Below are 20724 nucleotides of genomic sequence, written 5' to 3'. Positions count from 1 at the left end.
ACTTTTTTAAGGGTTTATGGCCAGGAAACGATACTCAAAAAAGACTCTCTACTTCCAGGTAACACCACCGATGCTGCCACCAAAGAATCGACACAAGGATGAGTCCACCTACCAGACCCGATCTTCGAGCAGGCCTCAACAACCATTACCTCAACCCCCATCCCGTCAAACATCCTCGTCGTCGATGCAATCGTACGCCAGCAGCACCAGTGGAGGCCCGATGGTTCAGCTCAGTGCCAGTGGCAAGAACAACTTCAACGCCATCCAGATGCAGCTGCAGAACCAGCTGCACTTCAAGCAGTACCATCAGCTGATGCAGCAACCCTGGCAGCGGGAACAGCTGCCCTCGGGTGCCGCTCATCAACACTACATGCAACAAGCGCAGCAGCCTCCACAATATCCGGGCCATGAACGTGGTAGCTACGAGCCAAAGATGTCCGGTAGCAGCAATCGAAACCGATCCTATTCGGGAAGCAGCGAGCGAGAGCACGCTGCACAGCAGCATCATCAACAACAACAGCAGCAGCAACAACAACAACAGCAGCAGCAGCAGCAACAGCATCACCAAAAATCGAGCAATATCGAAAAGCAAAAGCATCAATCGCAATCGAAGAATCATCACCATCATCACAGCGGCGGCGGCGGGAGTGCATCGACAACTTCGTTTAGCATCCAAACACAAACACAACAACAGCAACCGATGATGCAGCAACAGCAACAAGCGTCTGCACATCATCATCACTATCCGCAGCAACAGCAGCAGCAACAACAGTCACAGCAGGCTGTGACTCAAACGCAGCAACAACCGCAACAACCGAAGAGCATTCTAAGCAAGTCACGAAGCAACGAAGCCCGCGAACGGGAACGAGAAAGAGAACGGGAACATCGTGAGCGGGAACGAGAACATCGGGATCGGGATCGAGAACGAGAACGAGAACACCGGGATCGGGATCGAGAACGGGAACATCGGGACCGGGAGCACCGGGAGCGCAGCAGCCATCGGGACCGGGGACAACCGACCTCTCACGAGTACCACCACGATCCGCGCGCCGAAAGCCACAAGAACAACCCGAACGTGTACTACCGATCTCTGCAACGGGGCGGGCTACAGGCGAACAATGATCTCTACTCGGTCACGGAGTTATGAGAAAGGTTTGATTTTTAAGTTTGTCCTTAGGATTCGTTTGGTTTGAACTACGCGCGGCGGAACGGCTGCCCGGGATGGGATCACGAACGAACCCTCGAATAGACTTCCCGCAGCCGAGCTCCCCCCACTCTATTGTTTCTAGTTTGTCGGTGATCATGCTTGCTTTACGATCCAGATCCAGCCCTCCTCCAGTTTCGATTCTTATGACTTACGACTAGCGAGCTGTTGATTGCTGCAGCAAACGGAAGGTTCACCTAGATCAGATTCCTCGTTTGCTACTAAGTTTCTTCAATGCAGACTTTAGAGGTTAGGTTTTCCAAGGTATTTGAAAAATGAACGATTATACTCCAAGACTTTGTTTGGAATTGGTTTCTCGTTTGGTTCCAGAAATTGGTAGCCAAACGTAAAAAACAAACAATGGATGGATGTGTCATTTTTGTTTGGATTTGAAAACAATTGTGGCATATCTTTCAACTGTTAAATGAAAAAAGAGAAACCTCTATTTTTATAAAGAAAAACAATAGTTTTGTTTTCGATACCAGAAGAACTACCGCAAGCACAGCGCAGCATCTTAACGAGAGGTAGATGAAAAACAAAAACAAACAATATCAAGTCAGAAAAACAACACGTGAGGCGAACACAAAAACAATACGTAACCAAACACAAATACTAGAAACACAAACACAACCAAACCTTATCCGGTCGGGCGGTCGGTCGTTGAACTCAACACGAACTAAACTAACACAAAAAGACACAAAAATTAAAAAAAAAAACAAACACACAAACACTTCTGTACATACATATATAGAAAGAGAGATTTGTAGTAGAACGAGGCAATACCAAATTTGAAATTAGTAAAAACCAACAAAAAAAAATTCAAACCGAAAAAAGTAAGTTACGAACTGTTTTTACTCGAAAACAACTGATTCACAAGCAGTGCATATTTTAAAACAGAACATACAAACACTAATAAAAAAAAAACAAGAATTCGCACGACAAGAAATCTCATATGAAACCAACGTTTAAAACTAGAAAACTTTTGCGAAATTGATTCCGAAATAGTAGGTTTATGCACTGAAGAAATTAAGAGGAAAAATAAAGTAAGTACTAATACACCAAACCGAGTCGTCATAAATAGGAAAAAAATAAATCAAATCACAACCAATATGTTCATAAGATTTAAGAGTAAAATAAAGGAAAAAACATTCTTAAACAAAAGATGGAAACGAATGATGCGGACAACTGTAAGAGAGCCACGAGAGAGCAAAATAATTTAAAAAAAAAACAAACTCAAACCGATTGTTGTTGATGTTACTGGATAACTTTTCATGTTAGAGAGAGAAGCAAACAAAGCAAAAATAAAATTGAGCAAAAAATATTCCAAGAAAGAAAAACCAAATCGAATAAGTTGTACTAATAATGCATAGACGAGATGATGCCGTGGAGAGAAAAAAAAACTCAAACAAAATAAAACACATAACCATACAATGATGCTAGTGATTACCTAAACAATAAAGTGGAGTGGTAAACTGAAGAGGAAGACTTTGTAAAATCATTTTTTTTCACTGAGACACATACAAAAAAAGACTAAAAGGATGAATTCATTCACTTTGCACTTTTTCTAAAGATTTTTTTGTATCGTTTACATGTTTTCATTAGCGGTTTTTTTTTCCTATCTAACATCAATCCTAATGTAAAAATGCGATTTCAAAACTCGAAATTATTGCTTTGAATTTCAATTTTATTTGAAAGTTTCAGCTTTCTTAGAACAAGTTCAGTGGTGTTGGGAGAAAGTGGTAGAAGTTATGACACTTTTAGCAAATTTTGAAAACTTTACCATACGAAAACATTTCCAGATCTGTGGCCTTCAAGAGTTTTTTCAGTGTTGTATTCTCGCTTGCTGTGATGACAAAAATAGCAATATTTCTATCACATACTTCTGGAATAGAAACAGTGCTGTTAAAAATTGCAACGTCTAAGGATCTTGAAAACAATTTTGCATGGTAAAATTTTCAAAACGTGCTACAAGTGTCAAAATTTCTACCACTTTCCCCCAAAACGAGCGAAATTTCTTTCAGAAATTGGTTTTGTTTCGAGAAATGTCAGTCAGCTCAAATAGTTTTTTTTATTGCCTGTAAATCGAAATGTCAGTTTCTTATTTAAGTTATTGATTAGCCCACATTTTTCCTAGTTATCTTTTAAGTATATTCTCTTCTGTAAAAAGGCAATCCAATCTGATAGTTTTAGTAGATATTGAATCAAAATACACAACACGTAAAAAAACATTCATCATAAGCATTCTAGTTTTATTTAGAACAGTCTAGTTTTGTAGTATTAATAGCGGAAACCCCCCGAGAACAACAGTCAATAAAACTCGCAACTCCCTCATGATTCGAATTTTGGTTGAAGGATAGCAAAAAAAGAAAAGAAAAGCAGTGAAAGAATTCTATTTCAGTAATGTACTAGAGGAAAAATGAACATAACGACAGCATAGAAATGTTTTGCATAACAATTCTCTGGAAAACGGTCGTTTCAGATCTCTCACACATACACTCTCAAACAGCAGATTGATAAAAACAAAACAACTACATTTACAGAAACGTTTGAGGAGCTCCCATTTCAGTCTTTGCCGACATTTAGGAGGAAGAAAGAAGGAAAATTAAAGAAAAAAACAAACAAAAAAGCTCAAAAGTAACTAGAAATAGGAAAAAGTCGGAGGTGGAATTCGTTCCGATTAACTAGCGTTTAAGAATTTGAAAGTAAATTATAAAAAAAAAAACAGAAGGGAAAAACAGTAATTTAAATAAACAATGAGATATAAATAAAAAAAAAACACTTTAAAACGTCAAGAAGAAAAAAACTAGAAACAAAAAACTTAGGATTCAAAAATTTTTACAGTTAAGAAACATTCGAAAGAAATCTAAGCAAAAAAAACAAAACACTCAGACAGTGCTGTCAGTAATTTAAACTGACAACCGTCAGCGGGTGTGTTAGTGTTGACTCAGTAGGCGTTTGCAAGTGAACGGAATGTCGAAAAGGAAATCCGGAATTTCAGTCAATTTAATCAAATTTGCGCAGGAAAAAGAGCGTTTTCACCCTTTATCCGACTCTTTTTTCCCTCTTATTTAGGTTTTGATCGTTTTGAAAAAATTCCCCGATGAACGCGTACGACTTTTGGCTTGGTTTCGATTCAAGCAGCCACGCTTGCTTTGATACCGTACTGTAACAGGCCTAGGTTTTAAAATTGCTTCGTTCTGTGTGCAGTTGTTTGTTTGCGAATGTTTGAGGGAGATGTGCGGGTTGATGTTCGGATGGAATGTATGCGTTTGTTCGAAAGAACCCGGTAGTATTTTACCAGGGACCCCAAATTTTAGCCTGTTTCGCCTGTAAATAGATATTCTTTTGTGTGAATCAAGTTGCGCATAAGCTCTGGTGTTCGGTAGATGGCAGCACTGCCAAACTCTGTCATACTTTTTATCTTTAATTTTCTATCCATCCTCAGCAAAAACAAAAAATACAAATCACAACATTCCTCCCGGCAAATGCAAAAGCTTTCGCAGCTATTGGTTTCTATATCGACTTCAAACATTCCACCTTCCAAGCGTGCTGCCATCTAGCGGTACCCGAGAGCTTATGCGACTTTGTAGTCTAGAAAAGCAGAATTTCAATGAAATGCACATCTCTGTAAAATAGTCGATATATAATATAAACGCTGTTCAACCAATTGGTTCATCTGTAGAGAAGAAAAGAAAGCCAATCGAAACGTTGTTTAGAGCAGATCAAAACCTGTCCAGAATGATAACAACAAACCGGTAGGTTTTCAAAAATCTATTAAAAGATACCAAAACAAGCTGAAGAAGACACCGGTTAAATGACAGGTCGAAACGTCGGCCACCATAAGCCATCAAAAAAAGCTAGGAAGCTTTAACACAGAAATCATTTTAAAGAGAAAAAAATAACGAAACCCAGCATAATAAATCCGTTGACACTTGCAGTTACGATTCTCATACACTCAACGATTGTTTTCTTTTTCTAGAATGTTAAAACGATTGTAGAGAAGTGCGCGATTGTGAGTGAGCTCAGTTAAAAAAAAAATCACTTATAAGTGAGTTGAATCGTTAAACAGAAATCAACAGTCATTTGGAAAAAGGAGAAAAAGTAAACAAACAAAATGAAACTGAATCGTTAAACATGTTTTACGAGGTCTGAGCAAAACAAAGCAGAAAAGAAAACGAGAAAAGGTTACATGTATAAGAAGCATACTGGTAAGAAAGTTAAGCAAATGAAATAAAAACACAAAAGGGTGCCATTATTATTGTTCGTTTGAATCAATTCGAAACGGGATGATTAATTTTCCTTTCATTTTTGTCATTTCGTCATAATTATGTGAGTGGAATTTTCCCCAAAAATCCTGATTTACAATACACGCATAGCCCATTGGAGAATTTTCAAATTACAAGTGGGAAAAAAAGGAAATCAAACTTTCATTTTGCCTAGCAATAGAAAATAGGAAATCCGACGTTAGGAAACCGTTTCAAGCACTATTCTAGTATCTTTCTAGTTGAAGAAATCGAAATAATCAATGAAACATACAAACAGCAACAAAAACTAAACTAAGAAAGCTAGAAAGAAAATCAAACATGGAAGCTGTTTTTCCCCGATGATTCTCGTTAGTGAAAAAATTAAACAAATTAACAAACAAAAAAAAAAAGGAGCCGAATGAAATTAGAACCGGTGTTTGAGTACGAAGCTCCTAGGGAATCGATAAAAACAAATAAAACAATTCTCTTTCTCTCTCATTATTGATCGGGTAGGAGAAAGAAAATATTTGAAAATGATGAAAAAAAAACACAGAACAAACAACACATGTAAGCCAAACTCTTGTATTTTTTGTATTTATTTTTTTATTGTCAATTATTATTTTTTACTGTCCACTATTGAACAAGCGAATAAATAAAGAAAAATTTAAAAATATTATCGAGGCTTATCCAGCTAGAGATATCACAATGGCCCTTATTCTGAGCCGCGCGTGAGGTGACAATTGTCGAGTCACCTTCACTGAACTTCAGAATTATCCAAACTTGAAAACTTCTGCCCCCCAAACCGGAATTCAATATTAACAAATCAAATTTCGACGATGAATGAAATTAAATTAAAAAATTGAACTTTTAGAAATTTTAAAAACGAGAGATGATAGTTGACTTGCAATACGACATTTAAGTATAGGAAAAAGGAACCAAAATTCAATGAACGAATGTACATTAAAAAGTAAGATTTCTAAGATGCTTTTTCGAAGAACTTTGAATTGAAAAGTTCAGCGGTTAGTATTTTATTCGTCAATTTTCAAATTAAGCTATGCAATGAAATCGTTAGTTGAAATTTCAACGCGACTATTATTTTTATTCAAATTTGTTATCTGAATTCATTTTATTTTAGATCACTCTCAGAACATCAGGAATTTAAAGAATAGTAAAGGAAATTCAAACGAATAGGATTTTAATTTTTTTTGGTTTAACAAAAAGTGAAAAACAATCAATTAATCAATATAAACAATACCGGACCTTGAAAAAAGGAATTTCGAATTCGATATGAATGAAATTATAAGATTTTTCAGAATCCACTGTAAATATAACAGCATTTATTTAAACAAATTTTGAACTATGAAACGATTTTAACATATTTAAAAAAAATGCAGGTCGTTTGTAAAAGTAAAAAAAGATATCAGATATCAGATTCAGATTTCAGATTTCAGATTCAGATTTCAAATTCAGAATTCAGATTTCAGATTCAGATTCAGATTTCAGATTCAGATTTCAGATTCAGATTTCAGATTCAGATTTCAGATTCAGATTTCAGATGCAGATTTCAGATTCAGATTTCAGATTCAGATTTCAGATTCAGATTTCAGATTCAGATTTCAGATTCAGATTTAAGATTCAGATTTCAGATTCAGATTTCAGATTCAGATTTCAGATTCAGATTTCAGATTCAGATTTCAGATTCAGATTTCAGATTCAGATTTCAGATTCGGATTTAAGATTCAGATTCAGATTTCAGATTCAGATTTCAGATTCAGATTTCAGATTCAGATTTCAGATTCAGATTTCAGATTCAGATTTCAGATTCAGATCTCAGATTCAGATTTCAGATTCAAATATCTTACTGAGATTTCAAATTCAGATTTTAGATTTAGTTTACAGATTCAGATTTCAGATTCAGATTTCAGATTCAGATTCAGATTTCAGATTCAGATTTCAGATTCAGATTTCAGATTCAGATCTCACGAACTCATTCATATTTTGAATATTGACTTCATTTGTTCAAATACCGGATAAGTGTCACAAAAATTGGAATGTGGAATGCAAATCCGAATTTATAAATTCAAACTTCTAAATCGAACTCTATTTTTCATTTAAATTGTGATTTAAAGTTTGTGGGATTTAAATTCGGATTAATAATTCAGATTTTTTATTTTCAGAACTAGGAATTGAGATCTTTGTTGAATACGTTTATTTTGACGGGTCAGTCTGAATAGCTGAGAAACCATAATTGATTTTATTTTGCAATATTGACATTTCATTGCTAAAATTTGTATTGTTGAAGGATCCAAAAAGTATATAAAAAGTACCGTTGATAAACTTTAATTCATCAATTCATCGATCCAAAAAAAGTTAACGGAATAATTTCGACAGCTTTTAAAAATAGATTTTCGGAAAGGTCAGACTAAACCACGGCGGCGATCACATCTCCAAAATTAGAAAGGAACTGTAGAAATGAAATGTCGAAACAAATAGAAATGGATTGACAGTTGATCACCTGTATCTTTCAAATTGATTTCCACCGATTTCTACCAGGTCAAAACGAATCCTCGAGCCGAGCTGGATCGTTTTTTACTAGCTTAAACTTGCTTCGTTGAACAACGACCTTACTAGTTTCGACCTAAACATTGGCCCATTGAACAACTATCAGTTGACAGAATCCAGTTGAAACTAATTTTTTACATCCAACTGAACAAAGCTGAAAACAATGAATGAAAAATTCAAATTTTTTAGCTTCAGAAACAAGAATCTGGAGAAATTAAATCAGCTCTTGGCTCCCGACCGCGACCCGAAATTCTGAATAATAAATTGATATTTCCAATTTTTAAGCTGCTGATATTATGCATAATTGTTAAGTTAGGAATCATTTCAAAACTAATAATATGGAATTCAAAGACCTGAATGCACGTTGCATTTTGATTTTATTTTCAACTGTGAATTCGGAATTCAGAATTTACGGTGAAAAATCAGATTAAGGATTCTGAAGCTACTTACATAGAAAACACTTTGTCAGATATGTTGTCATCTGGAATTATCATTTCACTTATAACACAACATCGCAACAACAATTTCAATTCACATTTCGTTAAAAAAAACTATAACGAACACCCACTACGTCTGTACGTCTGTACGATATTAGGGAACGTGATCATTGAGAGCCAAATAGAAACGCAAGTTGTTCGTAGAGTGCAAAAGAAGAAACTGATATTAATTTGTCAGAAGTTACACGCTCAAAGGGAATCACTCATTTTACTCTTATAGTCAACCCAGTGAATGGTTTGCTCTTTAATCCCCTCCAACGAATCACGGTTCTACTGCCATGACGGCTCGATGTTTTGTAAGCGGTGTAACTTGAAGGCCCTTGGTAAGCATGTCTTCTGGTTGGTCCGTTGTTGAAATGTACCGTAGATTCACTTTGCCTTCTTGGACGCACTGCTTGAAGAAATACAGCTTTACCTCTGTATGCTAGAGCTTCTTGAATGAACCTAAGACCGTGGCTTAAAAGATAGCGTTCAAGTCTTCTAAGCCAGAGGTCATGAGATCAAATCACGATTACGACATACATAGTACTCTCTTGTGGGCTAGTGGTTTTAGTATTTGTAAGATGCTAGACATCATGTCCTTGAAAGATGTACGCCTTAGGCTGATGTCATGCTGAGGCGACAAGCTTCGTTTTGCATTCTGAATTCCAATAAGAAAGCAAAGCAAAGCGTTGGCATGACATACTGCGCGCTTTGAAAGTCACTACGAATTACCACTTTTCCACATATGCTAATGCTTGGGATCGTCTCCTTTCTTTTGGGAGCCATTGGGAGCTTATCAGATCATGATTCGGATTGCGAGAATGCCGAAATTACAACAATCAAATTTCGTTGCTATTTTGCGGGAACTAAGAATTCATGAGAAATTTTTCACCGATCAGGATGTTGTTTATTTTATTATCACAAATTCGGACGGATCTTCGAACTATTGTGCTTAAAACCGGAATCACTGCTTCAAATCAAGAAAAAACAATATTCCCATTGGATTTCCTTCTTGTCGCTTTACAAAACACCCTGGCATCAGCTTTGTCGCGCTTTCCAAAGCACTCAGTATGACAGTTCTGCACTTTTTCCATGGAGATTAAATGAGAGCAGGTATGTCGCGTGAACGTGTCGCACATCAACGCGCTGCTTGTCGCCTCAGCATGACATCAACTTCAGAATATAGTAAAATTAGATCTCTTCAAAGAAACATGAAGTTTCACTGAGATCCTATATGTGTGTGTTCGATTTTTAACCATCTGACTCTGCGATGGCGATGGTAGACTGATTGTCTTCAAAGATGTCCGAAGGTAGCCCTTCGCGAACATCTAGCTCTTCGAATAACTTGCAGATCCAAAATTTCTCGTAAATGCAGTCTGCCAATGCACTCAGCTTCAGTAGACAATAGTTCCACCGTCCGTTGTTTCCGGGTGCTCTAATCTGTTGTGGACCCATAAATCTGGATCATCTATCCGGAAACTGAATGCCGATCGTTTATGTCTGTGGCTCAATTCGCATTGACGAACCTCACGATTTGACGACAGGCAGGATCCTTCCTAGTATACACTAGGACGTATTCCGATGTTACATAAAAATAGCGAAGAATCCTCATCGCGTGCTTCCAATGTTCTTCGCCAGGATAACATTGGAACTGACTAAAGTACGAAACAGCTGAGCTTACATCCGGACGATAGGTCACCATCAAATACGTCAAGTACCCAATCAATTTATATGGCTTGCATAGATTTTGTTCGGCTTCTGGTTTCTTGAGCTGCAGGCTTGGCTCAACGGAGTTGGCGACGGCTTGCAGGACATCATATCGAAGCGTTTCAGAACGGCATCGACGTACTTTGACTGACTCAGCTTCTTCAGTCCTTCAATCGTCCTATTTCAATTCGCAGGCCTAGCAACATTTGGGCTTCCCCAAAGTCCTGCATCTTGAACTCCTTCTTCAGCATTCGCATAACGGTTTTCACTTCGTCGAGATTCTTCGCAATGATCAGCACGTCATCAACATAGAGAAGAAGATACACTTGACCAAACTTGGCTACTCGAACATTACATACAAGTATTTTCTTGACATCGACGGAAGCCACAGCCGGAAATGAACTCATTACAGGGTGACAAAAAAGTCCGGTCACACTTTTTTCTGATCGCCTGTAGCCAACACGTTGCATCTCTCTGATGACATCTATATTTTAAATGAAAGGGCTATCTTTGCTGCCCAAAGTGGCAGAGTTTCGTTTCTGTGCAGTTTGTTTACATTGAGTTGTGAGACTTGGCAGAGTTAAGAGCAGCTGTTATCGCTGAATATGTGAGAGGGTACAAACCCGGACACATATTCAAACACCTAAAACCGCTCGGAATCAACCAGAAATTTGTGTACCGGACCATAAATCGGAACCTAGAGACCGGAGACACCGAGGACAAGGCACGATCTGTACGACCAAGGTCTGTGAAAACTCCAAGGCTGAAGAAGATCTGGGACGAGATGCCGATGGAGCACGTGCGCGCCGCTTGCGACAACTTTCCGAGACGTCTGAAGCTGGTTCGTTCAGAGAAAGGTGGTGTAATCCCGAGATATCGTCTGTGAAGTATCTTTATGAGTTACTCAATAAAGCTATAAAAGCTTATTCTTTGAAATATAGAGGTTTTCCTGTGTGACCGGACTTTTTGTCACCCTGTAAAATGGTCGTTCCAAGCTTTGGAAGCCTGCTTGAGACCGTAAATGAATTTTTTGAGTCGACATATCCGATCCCCCTCCTCAAATCCTTTCGGTTGACGCTTATGAATGTCTTCGTTCAAAGCTCCGTTGAGAAAGACGTATGTCACGTCCATTTGGTGGACGGCAATATCAAATTGGTTGGCGATGGCTAGCATCGATCTTACGTTGGAAATGCTCACGACAGGCGCATATGTTTTCTAAAAGTTGAATCCAAAGCGTGGGGTGCAGTCTGTGTTTCGCTTCAAACCGGCCGGCAAGTCCACTAACTCCCATGGATTATTCTCAGCTACTGGCCTGAGCTCCTCCTCAGTGGCTAACTTCTAGGCCAATCTTCTAGCTTCTTAAGCTCTTCGATGGAATCAGGAACATTCTCAACATAACTTACGGCGTTTATTGCATAGGCAATGCACGTGTTGTCAGCCAGCTTCGCTGGTGGCTTCCAGAGTCGTCCACTGCGGCGCGGACCTGGTTCATTCACATCTCTTCTCCCGTCTTGATCAGCAACAAAACTCTTCGTCCTCTGACATTTGTTCATTCTTGACAATGTTCACTTCGTTTGACGGTTCGGGTTCGGGTTCTGGAGCGCTACTCGGAGAAATAGGTCCAATCAACTTACCGTGGTTAGAGTCTAGATCGGAATTGATAGCAAAAGACTCATACTCAGTCCGCCGCTGATTAAGTGCTGATTCCTTACGATGACATTCCTTGCGATGTGAATCCGCTTGCCGTCCCACATGCCACCACCGCCGTAGACAACGAAGTAACTGGTCTAGCTACGTGGCTCCAACTTGCTCCACTTTTCCTTCGGGATATGACAGATTGCCTTGCTCCCAAAAAACCGCAATCTTGATACGTCCGGTATGTGCCCGTACCAAAGCTCAGACGGGGTCTTATTTGATTTCACCGCTGCTGTGGAACTTCGATTAACGAGGTAGACGGCCGCCAACACCGCCTCGTTCCACATGTTTCTGTTCAGTCCGCAATCCGTTATCATCTCTCTGACCTTGCCGAGAATGGTGCAATTGAACCATTCACTGACCCCAATCTGCTGGGGGCTGTATGGGACCGTAAACTCTAGCTGTAAATATTCCTCCGCCCCTACAGAAGTCAGCGAACGACCTACCAACATATTCTCCTCCATTATTGTCGAAACGTAAACAACAGATGCTACTATCGGAATGAGCCACTGCCATAGCGGTATAACGTTTTGAAACATTCTTATACCTCATATTTCGTGCTTATGATGTAGGCTGCACAGAAATGAGTAAAGTCATGCAAAAAAGTAACAAAATAACGCTTACCGTTCTCCATTTCCTCATCTTACCACGCACATCACTGTACACCAACTTGAGTGGCCTAGAGCTCCGTGGAAGTTCCTGATCCAGGAAAGGTCTGTGTGCCTTCCACGCAAGGTCCGCACACGCTGTCGCCGCCAACTCCTCCAACGTAGAAAACAGCTTCTTTCTTCAGAGGTAATCCCCTCACTAAATCTTCACTGATCATTTTCACTAAGCCACTCTTCCCAATGTGACCTAATCTTCTGTGCCACAGTTCAGCATTGTCCACTGCTTTCTGCGACACTATGATCCGCTCGAACTGGAGCAGGTGCACTTGGAGCGAACCAGATTCCACAAACTTCATCGCAGATAGTTTTTTTCAGGAGGTTCAACTGTCCCGAGATACCCTTTCGGGAGAAAGTATTTTACAGGGTAATCCAAATTTCAAGTGGCGTTTGTTTGCCCTCAATATGCTCGAGCTGCGATTCGGCAATATTTCGCACTAGCACCGATTTCCACGATACGTTCCTCCTTTTCCCCTCGATGATTCTTGCCTATTTTTCCCGCTTCACCACAACACTGTCACGTAGATGCACTTGGAGGTCTTCTTCTTCTTCCTCGCGAATCCACTCTAGCAAGTCCAACTATTCCAGGAGTATTTCCATTCCGAAACTCCAATTGTTGAAATTTTCGTCATCGAACAGATAGGTAAACTTTCTTTTCCGATTCCATTTTGGCGAAGAGGCAACACAACAACAGCAGCAGCAACGTAAAATCAGTCTATCAAAATAATTTGCTGTTCTGCCACAGGAGAAGTTTTCGCGCTTGGTCGAAAACAAACACACTTTAAAAACTGGGGTTCGGGCTACGCTGGGCCCATAACCTAAAAGCGATATTAGAGAATGTGATCACCGAGAGCCAAATAGAAACGCGTGTTGTTCGTAGAGTACAGAAGAAGAAACTGATATTTATTTGTCAAAAGTTACATGCTCAAAGGTAATCACTCATTGTACTCTTATAGTCAACGCAGTAAATGGTTTGGTTGAAATTTAAAACTGTGTTGGTGTGGGTAGAGGGATCTCGGCAGAAAAAAAGACCGAAAATATTCTAAGTTCGGAATCTCAAAGCCGGTGTGGATTCGAAAAATCACGCACTTACTCATTTGGAGGCGGCATAATGAAAGGGAATGATTTTTTTTCAGTGCGAGTAGTTCCCTACTGTGGAAGAGTTTTCCATCGTAGCGGAAACGGAAACAATCAAAGTCTAGAAAAACGAGAACTAAATTACGCAAACAATAATAAGCCATCAATGTACGAGCTGATGCCAAAAGAAACCAAGTTAAGAATGACCAATGGAGCAAAAATATTTTTAACAATCGTCTAATGTTCTAAAGTTTCTTGTTTTTTAAAAAAGGTTAACATAAAATTGGATTTGTTCAACTCAACGACTTCATTTAAACAAATGTCTGTGCTGTGAAAAGAAATTTTATTAGATACTACCAAACTTGTGGTTGCCTGTGAATTAAACATATTGACAAAATTATTTTGATGGACCGAAAACGTTTAGCATTTGATTCTGTGCATCTTCAAATGTCGTAATTTGATTTGGCAGCTTCTCCAAAACGGCCTCCGTGATATTATGATTTCCACCAAAAATACCAGAAAAGAAATACCAAACCCCATGCCAGTTACTATCCAAACTGCTCCAATATCATCCCAGGTTATAATCCCGTCCTCGTCCCGCAGCTCATAGTTCACGTGGTGGTGAGCAGCCTTGTCATTCTCCTTCGTCCATCTGTCCCACAATCCGGCCTCATTCAATTGCATCAGTTTGTAGGAAATTCTGTTGATCAATCCGAAATCACGTCTTGCCACATAACTTTGCCATTTCAGTTCGGTGTGTAGGTCCAGCGTATAATACGTACGACGGGCTTTTGATCCATACATTCTAAAACAAATAGCAACTTCTCGGTCGATGAGAGCATTAACATTTTTGCATTCCTGCACAAAAGCGTATCGACAGCTACGAAGATCGTAGCTAAACTTAGTCATTTCCATCCAGACAATGTTTGAACGCTGAAGCTTATTGAACTTCATTAGCGCAGCTCGTTGATCCGCAGGGACCGCTAGTTCAATTCCACTGTCGATAAACTCCTCGACAGTTTTCAACTCCGGAACATATTTTCGAGCCGTTATGTTGATAATTATTTTGGTCAGATATAGGCTTCTGACAGTAGAAAGAGAAAAACGCCACAAGCAAAGCAATAGAATCGTGTCCAGCGCGTTTGTCGATGGTCAGGTGTAGTGTCTCCGAACAACAGTATAAGTATCAAGTTGTGTGGGAATGCCCTCGGAAAAAAGACCACAAAAAACATGTCCAGTATAACAATTACAATGATCACGATCCAGATGCTCACTTCAAATGGATGCAACAGGTAGTAGAAGAAATCTCTTTCTAAGGTTTTCGGAATCATCAGGCAGTAGGTATATGTGTCGCGGATGTAAAGAACTTCGCTGTAATATTTTAAGGTTTGTCGTGTAACAACATCAATATCACCAGATTCTAATTTCTGGTTAACTAGTTTGGATCTATTAGCAAGGCTCATATACTTTGGTAAATAATCCATTCGATAGCGTATTCTTAATGAATCAAAAATTGCCTGCAGTGAGTTGATATCCACTCCGCGAAGCTGTCCATTTGGGCCCACATACGTTAGTAATGGATGCACTGCTATCCACAGCTTAACCTCATAGCTCAAATAATCTTGCAAATCGTCGAAAATGTCTTCGTTTGAATGATTTCCGAAGAACAGACGCGCTTGTCGCCCAGTTTTAGAAATTCGATGAATTACAATAGGCCGGACACCGACTTCCAGAATCAAAACATGACCGGGTGAAAGAGCCCTTGCATACAATTTGAACTGACTCGAAACTTCTCCCTCGACCAGTAATAGATGGTATTCATGGTGTCTGCTTTAAGTGGGAATGTCTGGGCGCTTTGCGTCTAGCTTCAAATTAAGCTCTTCAATGTCTTTACAGGTGAGAATGTGAATCGACTTTGTTTTTCCATGTTTCGGTATCAACGATTCGGTCTTGCTAAGTGGAACATCCGCTAGCCAACGACGAACTGATTCAAAAATTTCTTCAATAATCAAACTATGCTTGAACTCTGCGTGCACTGTAACGTCCGTTGAACCTTCAGAACTCTTTGCAATGTACTGGATTGCGTTCTTAAGCCAATCGGTGGATTCTTTAACTGCAAAATCATCCCGAAAAATTAGTTCGGCTTCCACTCTACCCAGAAAAGGTAGAAGCAGAAGTTGTAACCAATATCGTTCAAGCATGATTTGTCGAGTGAAGGACACGTTGTTTTTAGTTGCAGTTTTATTTGAACGAAAAATTTTCTGAAAATTGGCTGTCATCATCAGTAATTGTCTGTAATTTTCTACTTGTGTAAGATGTTATCTGAAATAAGTTTAGAAATTGATGACAATCGTTCGACATAATTTTATCTAACACTTCAACGATATCAGTTTTTTTTTATCTACACAGCAAAAAAAAAATGTAACGATAGACGATGAAATTCCTGGGGATGATGTACACAGCAAGAAAATCTGAACCCTTAAACGCACTGAAATTAAAAACCTTCAAGATAAGATACATGACTTAGAACTCGATTTCGTAATGTGAAACTCTAACATTGAAATTTAAATCTTGAATAAAAAACTTAACTTTTAGCTGATTCTGGCGTTTCGCGCTAATAATATCATTATTTTCCTATTTACAGCCTACTGTATTCGCGAGAGCAACGATAATTTCGCGTAAATTTTTGCTTTCTGTGGAGGATAGTCCTAGAATTATGGCATTACGCGAAAGCCTTTTGCGATTAAGATGATCGATTTCAGATTCTAGTCCCTCTACACGCTTTGTAAGGCCAACATTTTTCTCCTTGCAATTTTGGATTTCTAATTTTAGCTCATGATTTTCGGATCTTAGCAAAGCTAACTCCTATCTAAAATCCTCGAAACCTTTACTAAGATAATTGAATTTGGATGCTAAAAACTCCCGAGAGGCCCCAATCCCAACAAACAGTTTTTGCTTAAAAAAAGCAGAAAAAACATCTTGGCAAAAATTTTGATCAGCTATATGGCTGAACGAAGGCAATCCAAATTCACTGAGAAGTTACTGTTCAGCCCTTAAGCATCTTGAATTGGAGAAGTTAATCAGCCAAAAAAGGCTTCATGAATGCCTTCGTTCAGCTTTATATCAGTCTGTCAAATAACCTGACAGAAACCATCCACCATGACCACCAGAAGCGTCAACTGACAGATCGTTGTGGATGATGTAAAAATAAAAAAAGGCCGATGTCTGCTCAACGTTGACCAGCGAAATTATCTTCTCCCTCTTTTGTAAGGTAACTGTCATTTTGTTTGTTTTTTTTTAGAATCTGTTTTATGCTGCTTACCTTGGGACTCGATCACAAACTTTTTGCTTTTTCCCCAGTTTTCCGTACGCCGCAGCTCGCAGAGCCAATCAAGGAACTCAAAAATATTGAGAAAATTGGTCCTTTTAAACCAGCAAGATGCCTCCGAAGAAGTTTGTCAAAATCCAAAGTGTTGATTTTAACGAATTGATGCGAAAAGCAGGTGAGTTTGTGTTTTTTTATCTTACTATTAACTTTATTCTTACTATTGGATCTGATTTCTTTAAATAGGAAGAACTTTTCCAAGCTCGGAGGAAGAGGACCTACATGATAACACGCAGTCAGCAGAATCGGAAAATTCTGTTCCGCGGAGGCATGATAGCAGGAATGACGGCATAATGTCTCAAATTTCAACAACAATTGCTCAAGCAAAGCAAGAGATAATTGAGGCAGTGAAACAGATGACCGAAACCTTGATGATCAAAACAATCGCAGCCGTGAAGGCGGACTTCGAAACCAAAATAATGGCAATTCAGCAGGGCATCTCAAACCGGCTTCCTCGTCAATCTGATTTCTATTTCCAACCTATAGACACGTCGGAACAGCTTGAGGAGATCGAACTTAAGTTAAAAAATGATGAATATGAGGATGAACTTTTTTATTTTATGAAGAGTGTTGTTGGTGATCGACGTGATGATGTAAACGTTAAAAACATATGCTATGCTTTAATTGACTATTTTTATGATCGAATTTTCCTAGTCGAATGTTCTTGGGCAGGCGTTCCAAGAAATGGTCAGTCCAAAATTGCTTTAAAAAATTACTCACGTATTCTCAATGTTTTTTTTTAAGTTGTTAAAAGCTGTAATAACAATTTTTCTATTCTTCTCATGGAATTTTTTTTAAGAATGTACTTAAAAACTCTAAAAAAAAGGAGTTTAAACAAAGGTTTAAGAATGTCATCGATACACAAACGTATGAGACTTGAACATGATAATGTTGCTACGGAGATTGAGTGGGTTGTTGACGATTTTGATTAACATTGTTTTCTTTGATTTTACCATTATTATAAGTAATTGTTTGACTTATTATCGCATTTGTTTAAGTTCTAAACGTTGGAATGAAATTTTGGATAAATAAAATCAATTATAAACTGTAAGAAAACTGTTTTTATTCAATATGTAAATTCTAAATTATGCAATATGAATGAAAACTATTTCTGAATCAACACTTTCAAAAGCAAACAATTTGAACAATACATCATTTACATTATACGAATGTTGGATACTAAACTGAACATCTTTAGAGGAAAAATGTGAACAAATGATGATTCAACTGGTGAATCATAAAATATTCTCTTATTATTCAAAGTACATCCTTCTATTTGCAACCTGCTTCAATGTATCGATGTATCGTTTCCTTTACGTAGCAGTCTTTTGATTTGAAATAAACAATTTTCAAAAGGATATGTTGAAATAGTTTGAAGTGGACCAAATTTTTCAACATCCTTCACGATGTGTACTAAGTTGTGAACATTGCTAGTAATGTACTGAGGGCCATATATTTCCTGATATTCATCTACATATTTTTCAAGAAGTTGCTGTGCAATGGGTAAGTACTTAAAATAAATGGGATTCGAGCAAATTCTGACTGCAGTGAAAAGAAGCAAAAAGTGCTGATATTGTCTTGCCGTCACGCCATCCTAGGAGGCAGCGTTTCATAACACCCAAATCCAATAAATGCAAACTGTCTGCTACAACGAAGTCCTGGATCATATCAAAACTGGAAATTTTCAAAAATGGGGTCTCGTTTCCAGATTTGAGGTGATTTCCATATCCTTTTTTCCGAAAAATTTCATCCGTTCTGAGCAGACATCTGGAGTTTGGAAAAACAACGGTTTTGGAGCTGTGATTGAAAACACCTTTCGTTGTGCATTTGAGACACCCATCTACTCCGTTGAAATTTATCACATCTGCAAGAAAACAAAGTCAAACGTCTAAAATTAAATTCTTTCAGTGATAAATGAAGTGAAGTTTTTACTTTTTAAGAAAGCTCGGGCTGGAGAATCAGCAATAAGGGACCATTCAAATATTACGTAACGCTTTTAGGGGGGGAGGGGGTATAGCAGTTTGTTACGCTTTGTGGATTTTGCTTAGAAATTTTGAGGCGAATGTGTTACGTAGGGGGGAGGGGGGGTTGAAAATGCTCGAAATTTGCGTTACGTAATATTTGAACGGCCCCTAACGGCCCTGACTGAAAGTTTCATGAGGTGACCATTGATGTCCAAACCATTCGATACCACATCCACTAATTCATCGACGAACGGGCTTAAATATTCGGCAACTTCTGAAGGCTTTTCTTTTCCCAAAAAGATCCCTACTGGCATTGGTTGAACTTGAGGATTATTGTGCACGTTACATAAAATCGGCCACAACTGATAGCTCGAACTTTTGAATATCGGCAGCCCATCTACATTTATGTTGAGCTCAATTGCAATATCGTTTTCCAATTTACAGAAATTGTTTCTCAGACAATCTTTCAAGCTTTGATGCCAGTACTGACCGCCAGCAAAATTAGTTTCGATGCCGATTTGGTTTCTTGGAGTAGCTAATAAAGTTCTTGGATCCACAGGTAGGGAGCTATCTCCGTAATGTGTCTTCAATAATGCTAACAGCGATTTGAGAGCAATATGTGTGATGTCATTTTCAATAGCCCAAATCCTTAACGCAATTCTGGTCAAACTATTCACATCACTGTCATTATCTTCGTGGCAATTATCGTCGACAGTTTCAAATTCCTCCGGATGTGATGATTTAGGTTCGAAGTACGAATCCGTATCTGATAATTCAGGATCCGAAACTGATGATTTCTGTTCCCAGGGCTCATCCATGTCGTTTTCGCCCGGTGGTGATTCTGGTTGTACTGGTAATTCTGTAATACAGTTTTGAAGTGCACATCAAATAAACAAATAATTTCACTTAATCATTTCAATCCAACTTACCGTTTTCCAAACACCTGGAGGGTGTGAACAAATTTCTCAATTGTTCTTCATACGCTACTCGTCTAGCTTCCTTTTCGCGATGAAAAGATCCACTTTTTTTAAACTTTTTATAATCTTCAAATCGTTTCATTGTTTTTTTTTGCCTTTCTAACAGAAAGGTTTGGTTATCGGTCGATTGGGGAGATCATTAATTATGGGTCTTAGACGTACCTTTATAGGTACCTATCGACTCAGCTCGACGAGTTCTGTTGATGTCCGTAGATTTGTGTGTGCCATTTTAAAAATGTCTAGAACGTTTTTGCAAAACTGGGCTGCACAATTAAAATGATTTTAGTCTCAAAAGAATGCATTTTTTTCCTACACAACCGTTTCAAAAACGGAAAAAAAAAAAACAAAATAGTTGAAACCGTTTTCTTTACCAAATACATATCATACTTATTATGGCATAAAAAAAAAGTTGCTAGTGGCGCCTCGAAGCAGCAGCACCAGAAATCATTTATAAATTGGAGATAATCAAAATAAAAAACTGATATCTATTGACGAATCGAACCTAAAATCTTCAGATCCCTAGTCGCAAGCGCTATCCAATAAACCATCGGCACGCTGGACTGAAAGCGGCTCAAACTCATATATGTAAAAGGCATTACTAAGACGCACCGTGGTCTGGGCAGTTTCTCAGTCTGCTGGGGCAAATACGGCAACAGTGTTTATATCTTACTCTTCTTGCTTTTCAATGCAGCAAATGGCGGATGGGCGTTTCTTTCAGAGTCCGCCATGCCTATAGACACTATAATTTCATATATGAAATTATAG

The 20724-nt window shown here is 38.5% G+C and overlaps 1 protein-coding gene across 2 annotated transcripts in view; it reads left to right on the top strand.

Annotated features, from left to right (window-relative positions):
- Positions 1–6121, top strand: part of LOC129758055 (alpha-protein kinase 1-like) — a 115300-nt gene extending 109179 nt beyond the window's left edge. For both annotated transcript variants that reach the window (XM_055755483.1, XM_055755482.1), the window contains one exon: positions 59–6121. In XM_055755483.1, coding sequence (XP_055611458.1) covers positions 59–1147 — 1089 coding nt within the window. In that variant the 3' untranslated portion in view covers positions 1148–6121. The remainder of the gene's footprint in view (positions 1–58) is intronic.
- Positions 6122–20724: the final 14603 nt, after the last annotated feature.

This window comes from Uranotaenia lowii, chromosome 3 (genome assembly GCF_029784155.1).
Source record: "Uranotaenia lowii strain MFRU-FL chromosome 3, ASM2978415v1, whole genome shotgun sequence".
NCBI lineage: Eukaryota > Metazoa > Arthropoda > Insecta > Diptera > Culicidae > Uranotaenia > Uranotaenia lowii.
This window is presented reverse-complemented; position numbering and strand designations above follow the sequence as displayed.